We start from the raw sequence: 11,290 nt of genomic DNA, 5'->3' as shown, positions 1-11,290 counted from the left end.
CATGAGGCAACAGTGTCACCATTTTCACATCGACGGGGGACAGAGGCTCACATTCACGAGGATGTGTACGGATCGGATGCACTGGCACTTTTGAAGTCAAGGGTCCTTCTAACAAGAAGAAAGGAACCAAATACTGAACGAAGACGAGTTCATCGAAGACATGCGAGACCCACGTGTGTTGCCATGGCTCTGACGAAAGGCAGGCTGTGGAATTCTTTGAGGTGGGAAGAACTATGAGGATGGGGTACTCGATAATGGATAGTCTTGATCCAGGCTGTTCGTAGGGAAACGTATCCCTTTTTTGACTTACAAGGGTGGTAAATACTATGGGCGAAAACTCTTTCGACGACAGTGAAATGGGGGTATTTCAGGCTCCCCGACGTCTGTTCAGCCCGGCATACCAGCGCAGTGCCATCGGTGGAAGCAGAGAAAAGGTATGGGAAGCAGTATGCAAGGGACACAACAGTGCCTCCATGAAAGCAGAGAGTCCGCACACATACAAGCTTCCGCTGTTCCACAACCCACAGCTTGATGTTCCTGTCTGCAGATCCCGTGAATAGGAATCCACCTTCCCTCTCAACAGTTTTCGAGCAGACAAGCGCTGCTTGCAGGGAACTTGAGGCGGGCACACCTGGCGGATGGTCATTCCGTGGCTTTTTGCAGTCGTCTCGGAGAGCCCGGTCCGGAGCAAGAGTTCTGAGGAAAACCAAAGAACTGATTGCGCCTGAATGACCTTGTGCTTTCATAACCGTTGGACCGTTACTAGACGCCTGAGGATCGGAAGAAGTGGCAGGTTCAAAAGCGTCTGTCCAGGCCATGAGCGTCCCGTTGCTTAGGCCAAGGAACATATTCCGCTCGGCGATATCGTAGTGCAAGCACAAAATCTCGGGAGGAGACTCATTGTCAGATCTTACTGATATTTTGTCTGACCAGAACTCATCGTGACGGCGGACAAAACAAATTTTAAAAGCCAGAGTCTTCTCTGGTTTACCGGCACGCTGATCCAGGGACGATTGTCCTTCAAATGACGTTCCTGCGAGTCCCGGTGAGCCACCTGATTCCCGTGTATCAAATTTCGTCCTCGTAGCGTAAATTGATCGACGAGCGGCGCGAGGTGAGGCGAGCTTTTGACTCCCAACAGACTGCCGGAAACGTGGGAGCCTCGTTTTTCGATTCGCATCAGAGGCTGACGCACCGATAACGCTGTGCTTGGTCGCTACACCCCCTCCAGTTGTTATATCACCTTGCCTGCTTCCCTGTCCTTGGAGGTAGGACGTCGCACGGCGACCACTTGATAATGCTGTTCCAGATACATGTCTCACACGGTCTTCCATCGTTTCTGAACGCGCCGGCTGACTGGGAGCGCCTTAAAGTTCAGCGACTGCCCCACCTCGCTGGCAGAGGCCAGTGCTCGACTGCTTTTCTTTGAGTCCGAAGTGTGATATCTGACAGTCCACTTCAGAGTGACGCTTGCTGCGTGCTGCGAGTGAACAGTGTCAGAATGAGTTTTTCACGGGCTTCAATTTTGAGACTGCTGCAAAGTACGGGTGGTCGTGAGAGTCGGGACAGTCTGATTTCCAGTGAAAAGGAAACACATAGTTGGACTATCAGAACTGGACGTTCCTTCCTTCGCGCAGGCATGAAATCACTGGAACGTGTGCATGGGCCGATGGAGCCTGCCCAGCAGAATATGCTCACAGAGCCTAGAGAACTGTGTCTTCGTCCTACAGAACATCCGCTGCATGAGTGTTCCGTGTAAATACGCGGCCGTGACTGCTCAGACGTGAAAGAATAGACTACGATAACGCCTTCGTTTTGTCATGAAAAGTGCAGCATCGACGAGCCGAATGTTTTGAGAAATCCACCAGCGCAGTGTGCAGTTGCAATTTGAGCGCCCATGGCGTTACGACAGAACTCAATTCCCCCGTGGCCTGGGAGGATGGCCCAGGAATAGCTTCGCAGACACACTGTACATCCCGGTGCACTCCTACTTTTATTTTGAAAAGCGGCAGTTTCTGTTGACAGAACGCCCTGGAGCCTTCGCGGCAGGTCTGTTTACTGCGCATGCATCGCATGCCATTCCACACGCTCTGCACAAGTGACAACTCAGTGGAGCCGCAGGCTTGAAAAACAGGGTTGGTATCCCGGAAAGTGGGAAGTGTTTTGCGGTGCTCTGGAGTTCACGTTTATGCCCCAAACGGCCGTCGCTCAACTGTTGTGTAAAATTGCCATTCCACAGGACACCTAAAGCTGTGGCTGGTCCAGCCGTGACTAGACAGAAGTGGAGTTAGAGGCGTTTTTGAATTACAGATATGATAATACGAAAGTACATAACCACACCACCACAGGAAACTGCTGCTGATCCATTTCATATCCGCAAGCGTTCATTCTCAACTGGTTTACCATAAATGCCAATGGATTCGGTAGCAGGAACTGTTTGCACATGCAATCTAGAGGACCCGAAACGGAATCATAAGAGACAGTGTCGCTGATGAACATAACCTGCTCTCTAGATTTTATTGCAAGCGGCATATCCCACATGAAGAGATGCTTCCAGGGCGTTTGCGCTGGTTTTCCGGATGTGCTTTCCGCCAAACAGGATGCTTCTAATTGACCTCTGAGAAACTACATTGGCCAGGAAACAATCCAGACACGTTGATGGGCTCCTAATGCAGCGCAGCATCTCCTCAGCACAATTACAGCGAGGCTAAATAATGCTGTGACGTGGTAGCTGCATAGGCGAGGTAGGCGACGAGCCATCCACTCCCGGTTATGACACGTGACATCGATGCACTTCCTATTTTTGGACCTTAGAGCTGGCCCACAGCGTGAAAGGATGACCACGTATGTATAGTCTTTTATTTAGCTTCATGGAGGAATTTCCTCCGTCTGTCTTTGTTTCTGCGTGCAGTGCTTCAAGCGAAGTGTACGGTTCAGTTTCCCTTGTAAGTGACCCAAACAGGAGTTATAAGTAAAACCTGTCTCCAGTGAAAATTGTTCACGTTGCCTTTGCGTGATCGACAGACACACTCGACGTTCACTTTGCTCTCTTCGAGGTTTTCATTTCTTACTAAGAAAAACAATTTTCCATATTCGCACGGTTAACTGGAAATGTTGTGGGCTGTCACCTGAACTAGCGGAGCCGCTACAAAACTCTCTTCCGGGACGAGAACGCTACAAAATCCATTCTGAACCATCTTATGTAAACATGCACTGCGAAAATGCACGGATACGCACGAAAAATGGTAGTCACGCAGAAGTGACTACCAACCAACTGAGCCGCCTTTCGCCTGTTTTGTACGGATTTCTTCCGTGATCCCTCCAGGGTGCTCGGGGGGGGGGGGGCTAAACATATACATATCGTAAAATGCCTACATATATTTGTTTAATTCTGTTTACTGCGGGAACGCTGTATGCGTCAAAGTGTCCACCGTGTTGTACCGCCAGTACAAGCGCCGTGAATGTATTCCCGGATTCATTCTTCCCATCTATGTCTGACACGAAGCACGGCTACACATATATACATTTCAGAAGGAAAGGAAATGTCACCACTGTCCTCCTTGAGCGGAATAAATACGCCAAGAACACTGTGCTGTTACAAGGCGAATGTCAGTGTCCCCACGGTTGATGAGTTGAATACCATTTACCGGAGGACACCCTCTAGCGAAATCTTCCCCTCTATTGGAGCTTCGATTCTCTCCAGTCCATTTGACTAAATGTTAGAACATTCTCTATTACAACCTAACGACACTCTACAAGGCTGTCTTAATCCCGATGCCCTTGATGAAATTGGTGGACATCGACAGACCTTCCAGACTGATCAATACATTCCCTGTGACAAAAACACAACACAGCGATGAATTGCGGTGTTAAAGACTGAGATGCGCGGTGAAAACGGGAAGACGCTTTACACAGCTGGTACAGTGACGTTCACACACCGTTACCGACAATGTGAATGCCACGTAGGTGGAACGGAAACATTTGCAGAACGGCTAGGGAATATAACTACTGCACAGCCAGTCCCTGGATGTCTTCAGTCGTTTTGCTTACTGGAATTTTTCGTTCCATTCAAGTGCAGCGGCCGTGGAGCAGGCGATTGACGGGCCTGTATGAACCGTACGTGCCGCGCTGCCTTTGTTGTAGTGCTTGGCAAAAATCGCACGGTAAAGATATCCCTCCTGGCGTCGAAAAAAAAACACGACAGCGTCTACACACGTCGTAAGAAAAAGAGTTACATTCAGTGGAGATCACGTTTCACATCTGAAAAGGACCCTGTGACGGAAAAGGGGGACGACAGTAAAACTCTAGCCTGCTGCACCCGAGTTTCCTAGAAAACAACCGCTGGCATAATTTGGTGCGAATCGATTCGTCAACTGTGTCAGACAATCAACCGGCCCCGTAGCAACTTCGTCGATTTCCTTGGACATCCAAAACCAACGAAATCCGCCAAACTTAGATATCTGTCTTTCTGTTCGTTCGCCGGCTCTCTGTGCTCACCAATTTTGCACTCTTTCTCGTCTCATTTTCCACCAACTCCTTACCTTTGTCACCGGAGTGTTGGTTGGGAAGAGCAATTTCGCATTGCGCATCATGGTGTCCGTTACTTTTTTTTCTGCATAGCTCTTCAGATGGTCAATCCACGCGTACCCGACTCCGTCTGCGATTGGCACCGTAAAAAAGCTTACACGTAGAATGAGATGGCGCCTCCTCGAGAGAGAAACGAAAAAAACCGGCAAATGTTCTGTTCCAAGACACAGAGAGTCCCCCTTGCGTTTTTAAACGATACCACATAACGCACAGGCATACTACCACCATCCACATAATTCAGCAGACCGAACGGTTTCTCTGAGAAGAATGTTTGTCCGCTCCTAACTACACTGCGCCCGCCTCTTGGACGTACCAGAGAACTGCTCCTTTTGGCGGTAGAGAACTTCATCAGGCAGATACCCTTTGAATGCGTCTCGAAGAATCTGTTTTTCCATCCGCCCGTTCGTGCACATCTTGTCTTCGGGGTCGATGGACATGGCAAAATCCAAGAAGCCCTGCAAAGCACGGCGTAGAAGACAATACAGCTCTCTTTTGTGGCCATAGCCGCACAATTGAATGCATCAGAAAATGATCCTAGTGTCTCTTGCGGGACGGTTGCCCCATCCCACACCAAAACACGCGTGGTCGACTGTCATTTCGCCGAACATCGACTCCGCACCTCCGCCGCTTCAGGAGGATGCATATAAAACAGGCAGAAATCAAAGTCTAGATGCAACGCTTACTGTGAAGAGACGAAAACGACCACTGTTGCCTTATAGAATGCTTCCTTGGTTTCGAAATTCGCAGGAGGAAAGGGGGGAGGCTCGGCCAGAAACATTTCTTACCCGATCGAGGAAGGGGACACGGGCCTCGACTCCCCAGGCCATCGATGTCTTGTTGGCGCGCAAGCAATCATAGAAGTGCACCAGATTGAGCTTGTTCTGCAACTCCTGAAACGCGGGAGAAAGAAACATCAACAGGACACCGATCAGACGACGACAAGAAAGGAAGCCATTGCCGGAAAAACAAAACAGGAAAACTACAAAACTTGACTCGACCCTCAGAAATCAAGACAAAACCGAATACCCCGAGTCAGAAAAAGAAAACAACCACGTACGACAGTAGTCAATAGAACAACCTCTGTCACTATGTTCGCTACTCGAACGCCACAGTTGCCTCTATCTCTACTCGCACCTCCGCTGTCCTCTTGTCTCGGTTTTCTACTCTGTATTCCTGGGGCAAGAAGCAAAAGACGTACTCGGTGGAAAGCCTCCCTGTTTGGAGCACTGTGGAAGTAGAGGTAGCCGCCAAAGACTTCGTCTGCACCCTCGCCGGTGAGGACGACCTTCACACCCAGAGACTTGATCATCCTGGAAAAACACACACAAGCGTTGCACGCCAGATCCCAAAATATGCATGCATCCGAGTTTTTTAGGCTTATCTCGGAACTGCCTGGTTGTCAATCATCGTGCATGACCGCCACCTACGACAGAAAAAGCAAGGAAACTGAGTTTCCCTGTAATCGACTGAAGACTCGACTCAAGACCAACACGTGCACATTCGCCTGCATGCGGGAGATGAACAGCTGGTTTTCTACGTTCCTCTCTCAACTGGCACCTCATTACGAACAAAGACATGAACAGCGTAACCTAACTCTAGTCTGTTTGGAGGACGGGAGAAAACGGCAAAAACACACTTTACGTTGTCCTTACCGACAGAGAAGATACATGGGCACTGAGGCGCGAACAGTCGTGATATCGTAAGTCTCGATCATGTAGATCACGTCGTCGAGAGCATCCAGACCTTCTTCCAGCTCGAATGTGAATTCGTGGTGGACAGTGCCCAGCATATCTGAGAAAAGTGCGCAAAAAGACAGAAAACGAGCCTAGTATTTCCATACGCATGCAGATGACCACCTATGTCCAACACTAGAAACGCTCCTTCTCCGTGAACTTATTCCCGGCAAAGCAAAGAGACGTGCCCGAACATCCTATCGCCGCTCACCTCTTGACACTCATGCTGCACAATCACTCTCAACACAGAAGTGTAAATGCATTATATGTGCATGTACTTGAGCATGTTGGGGTCACTTTTCCCCCGTGTGTTTGGCAGTGCCACAACTATGTAAAAGACCCGCGAGCGGTGTTCCACTCTTGTGCTAGAGAGCAAAGATTCTCTCCTCCCACTATCCCTTTCCCCTTGCTCTCCCTCTCTTGCGGTTGGTCCTCAATCCACACACTCTCTTTTCGCTGCTCGTACCCGCAACCATTTTCGCGAACTTTCTGTCGGGGCCGTCCTTGAGGCCGATGGAGAACGCGTGGATCTGGTTGGTCCAGATGTGACTTCCTTTTTCGGTGGCAGACATTTTCTGAAATTCTTTGGCGGCAATTGCAGCGATGATGGACGAGTCGACCCCGCCAGACAGCATCAGCCCGAAAGGTACATCGCACATGAGGCGCTTGCGGACGGCAGCTTCCAGCGCCTCTCGCAGTTGGCCCAGGTCGCAGCGGTAGGTCGGCAGCGGCTTGTCCACCCCCCACCAAGATGGGTTGTAGTATCGCTGGAAACCACCCTTGCCTTCGTTCATGGTCGAGAGATAGAAGTGCCCCGGAGGAAAAACTGTTACTTGCTCGCAGTCCCTCGTCAAAGCCTTCAACTCGCTCGCGAACCAAATGCTCCCGTCCGACGCGTAGCCGACGTACAGCGAGCAGACCCCCAGAGGGTCGCGGGCAGCGATAAATTCGCCTGCAGCACGGACAAGTGGACGATCGGATCGATCGTGGCTTCAAAACTTGATTTTCCACACGAAATGTCCATGCTCCGCGCTGCGGTCTCAAATCCCTTCCGCGATTCACTCGCCCAATGTAACTTCGGCACCAGAGGGCCAGAAGCGACACACCATTTCACACCATCGTGGCACAACCGCCGCAATGAAACACCGGGGCATCTTTTTGGTGCACAGGCGTCTCAACTGATTCACACACGGATTTGACTTATGCAGACACCGTCGCATCCGTCAGTGCACTGAAAAAATCGGGGCATTTGTACATCCACACATACGCCGGCGTGAAACTGTCAGTTACAAACACACATGCACATTTATGCGCGGATATACGAATACTACGAACTGTTGCACGAGGTCGTGGGTGGAAACAAGTCACAGCAAGTAGCCGTGTGAGGTAGACGGACCAGTGGCGCCATTGCTGATGACGAAGCTGAAAATTCCGTCGAGTTTGTCGCAAATGCTCGGCCCGTGGAATTTGAAGAGAGACGGGAGAGGCTGGCAGTCGCTGGCCGTTTTCCACTTGGCAACTTCCTCTGGGGGAAGCAATGTCTTGGTGAGTTCGACGTGGTTGTAGATTTCTCCGTTCGCCACGCAGACAACTGAGGAAACACCACATACAGAATAAGGAGCATCTCGTTCTGAAAACAAGCGATCCAAACAACTTCCACACACTCGATACACAGGCCTTTTTTGACTGCAGTCACAATGGGTGCCCTCTGTGCACAGAGGAAGAGCCCCGGCCTCAACATAAGATAAGCGACCTCTGCAGGCCTCGAGAACCGTCGTCCGACAGGACAAGTTGCTTTTATAGGCCGAATCAAAGCCAAAAACGTGGACAAGATGTCTCAAAACTCCCCTCATCTCAGAGGCAGTGCGTGTGCTGGGTGTCCGTGGTAACGCCATGTATTGTTAATAAGTTATGTATAGACAGTATAGGTAAGGCGTCTGGAACTGACACGAGCACGCATGTGGATTGGAAAATGGCTGTGCAACCAAGCCAGGAATCACGCTTCTGTCACCAGCAGTCGGCATCTGCCTCGTCACTTTAGAACCGGCAAGTAACAAAGCCGGGCTCGATACAGGGAAGCCTAGCCATCAGCCATGCCACAGAGAGTGTACATTAGAAACACAACGGCAGCAGACAAACAGGACGCCGCATCGGAAAACAACTGCTCATACGCCGCGACTCACCGCGCCAGTTGCCTCAGCCCAAGAAAAGACAGTGCAGACACCAAGCAGACAACCCGCTGAATGTTCAGTTATTTATATGTCTCGTTTCCTTAAATCTCTGGAGGTCTACTCGAGGCACACAACATAGATGTTTTCTAGGCGCCATCTCGTATGCAACACACAGCAATACCTCAGACATGAATAGAATCAGCCGCTTCGGAGTGGCAGAGATTCCCTCGTAACGAACGGCATCGCTGCCTGGTTTGCTAGACAGTCCTCGAAACTATTCTAGCACAGTACAACTTCGATGCGGTAACAAAAAACCAAAGTCTTGAGAAAGTAACCGTCAAGTTTCGTGCTAAGGGTTCTGAAGCCGGCTGACGCCCTCCGTACATGTGCCAGACGCGTCGCACAAAGGCTGCTTTCCAGTCGCCGGATCGACGATGGCCAGGCGCTCGTGGGCGAGTGCATTGCACAAGGTCGTGGAGTATTCTTGCACATGGACGCCATTCGAGTCGGGTCCGCGGTGGCGAAGCCTGTGATTCAAAAAATAGTGACGGGACAATCCAGAGACATGTGCTGAAATGAGGACCGCAATGACTGCCTGCAGTTGGGGGTTCTAATCCTCGGATGGAATCGGCACCTGTATCTCTGTACGTCGCTCCCTGGCTGCTGCAGAACTCAGTCGCGAACGGTAGTTTATCGTCGGATGTGCTGCGTAAGCCCTCTTGACGAGGAACCAAGGGAAAGTCCCACCCAACGTTTTGCCAGAAACCGCACTTCGGTCGCCGTCTACCAAACGTGAAGGCTCAGTCCCATAGCATGAACTGCCACTCTCTACGTCGCGTCACTCATACGGCTGGCATGGCTCAATATTGGACAGTCAAGAGACAGGAGAACAGACACTTCGGTAACTAGAGCTACGAGACCCGGGGGTACCACAGGCAGCGCCAATTCGTATTCGCGGGAGAAAATACGGTGGACCTGATGCGTGCTCTGAATCCGTGGCACATGAAGCGCTGTAAGGGACTGCCGGTGCCTATGTGCGTCCGCGGTCCAGGAGGGGCGAATGCCCGCCAAATTCGGAGTAACTGACCACAGACTTTTACCCATACACTCTTGATCCAATCCCCCTCGGTAAAAGACGCTCCTGCGAAGAGTAGCAAGGAAATTCGGGTGTACGCACACCCGCGCACATACGCACACTCGTGAACGCACGCCACACCTCGGCCTCACGGAATCAGCAGCTGAAGAAGTTTATCCGTCTCAGAGTATATTTACAGCGAACAACAAATGCAACTCTGTCAACTCTATAACTGTATGATTTCAGAACGATTGAATTCAGATCGCGACACGGTACGAAACCGTGTCTGCGATTCTCTGTACCTCTTTGCTACTGTAAGTGGTTATGTCTACTACGTAGCCCACTTACAGGCGCGAGCGCTCGAGAGCCAGTTGTCGCAACTGGTCTCGGCTCAAACTGGACATCAAAATGGCGAGGATTCCACACATTTCGTCTGTGGGGGAAGGAAACAAAGATGCAGGCGAAACAGGCGTCTCACGAATGCTCCACTGCCAGACGCAGTGAATAGGCGGTGTGACAGGTGACACGGATGGCCTGCTGAAGGCGCTTGGCTAACTTTTAAGATGCTAAAATATCGCGGTGCAGAACCCGAAAAAAAAATTTTTGGCCTTGTGGGTGTGGGGTTGTTGTCCTCCTGTGCACAAAGAAAGGAGCTGCTCTGTGGTCGATACTGTGCGAAGTCACCGACACGACGAAACCTACGGCGAGCTCGTCACACATAAGAAAAGACCTTGGACGCACGCATTACCGGGCACTATTGGAAGCTGCAAAGTTTTCCACCCTGGAACCGGGTTGAAATCCGGAAACGACGAAGACTGATGCACGCTACAGCACGCGGGAGACAGGACCGCAGCGCGCGCGTGAGCCGGTCCAGGACGCTGCGTCGCAGATCGTGCGATTGTCTCACGTTGACCGACAAGCCGCAACGAGTGATCCGAGTTAGATGGCAACCTGTAAGACGATCGCACATCGTGTGCATGTAAAGAAAATGGTCCTGGTTGGAAAAGATGTTGTCGAGGAATCTGCAGCTTGGCGTCTCTGCCTAGTAGCGTGGAGCGTTTAGTTACCAGACAATGAGTGCAGGACTAGAAATGCAGATACGGGGAACTGCTTGACGCTGGCCTCCGCATTTACAGAACGTGAAAACCCGGCGAGGTAATTCTCGAGAGATCTGCCTGTTTTGGCCACATTAAAAAAAACATACTATCAATTATGAGACTCTTATGCCGGAGCACCAAGCGGCTGGCTATTTATCTGGGGAAATCGGATGTTTGGGCGGCCCGCAGAACGCTTTTTGCAGGAACATGTCGCGAGACGGATTATCCGATGCTGCAGGGGTAACCGTTCCAGTGGGAACACAATGATGTGGCCGGCATTCCCGCGTCGCAGAAACTTGCCGTGTTGAAACTGGAAACGCGAGAGGCTCGCAAGGGTTGTGCCCATCAACTATTAAAAAAAATTTAACTCATCCTCCTGAGTTCTCAAAGAACAGCACCGCGACCACAACGATATCTAGCTACAGATTCTGCCGCTGCACACAAATGCTGATGCTTATCTGTGTGCTTCCATGGAGCAGAAGATTTATCTTTTGCAGACAATGGCCAAATTGCATTCCAGTAAAAGCTTGCTTCTTGCTCGGAGTCTCTGTCTCGTCTCAGGCAGCGTCTGACTCTGCACACGTTACGAACTGGCTGTTTCCAGTGCTAGTATTACCGCATGCGTTG

The 11,290-nt window shown here is 50.8% G+C and overlaps 1 protein-coding gene across 1 annotated transcript; it reads right to left on the bottom strand.

Annotated features, from left to right (window-relative positions):
- Positions 1–329: 329 nt before the first annotated feature.
- TGME49_253430 (asparagine synthetase, putative) lies at positions 330–10,999 on the bottom strand. The gene is made up of 14 exons (XM_002369359.2): positions 10,634–10,999; positions 10,315–10,517; positions 9,915–9,999; positions 9,579–9,632; positions 8,876–9,018; positions 7,717–7,911; positions 6,787–7,272; positions 6,240–6,378; positions 5,786–5,897; positions 5,373–5,477; positions 4,901–5,042; positions 4,542–4,657; positions 4,051–4,178; positions 330–3,832 (listed from the first exon to the last, which is right to left on the bottom strand). Exons 3-14 carry the CDS (start codon positions 9,992–9,994, stop codon positions 3,766–3,768), a joined length of 1,767 nt encoding a protein of 588 aa, XP_002369400.1. The 5' UTR covers positions 9,995–9,999; positions 10,315–10,517; positions 10,634–10,999; the 3' UTR covers positions 330–3,765.
- Between the last annotated feature and the right edge of the window lie 291 nt (positions 11,000–11,290).

Source organism: Toxoplasma gondii, chromosome III (assembly GCF_000006565.2).
Source record: "Toxoplasma gondii ME49 chromosome III, whole genome shotgun sequence".
Classification (NCBI taxonomy): domain Eukaryota; phylum Apicomplexa; class Conoidasida; order Eucoccidiorida; family Sarcocystidae; genus Toxoplasma; species Toxoplasma gondii.
This window is presented reverse-complemented; position numbering and strand designations above follow the sequence as displayed.

What these genes read in the sequence shown, in the direction of transcription:
- TGME49_253430 (XM_002369359.2), bottom strand. Translation starts at nt 9,994, where the DNA reads ATGTGTGGAATCCTCGCCATTTTGATGTCCAGTTTGAGCCGAGACCAG. An exon ending in TGTATGGGTAAAAGTCTGTG is followed by an intron (nt 9,019 to 9,578) that starts GTCAGTTACTCC and finishes TTTGAATCACAG; the next exon opens with GCTTCGCCACCGCGGACCCG. An exon ending in CATCAGCAATGGCGCCACTG is followed by an intron (nt 7,273 to 7,716) that starts GTCCGTCTACCT and finishes TCCGTGCTGCAG; the next exon opens with GCGAATTTATCGCTGCCCGC.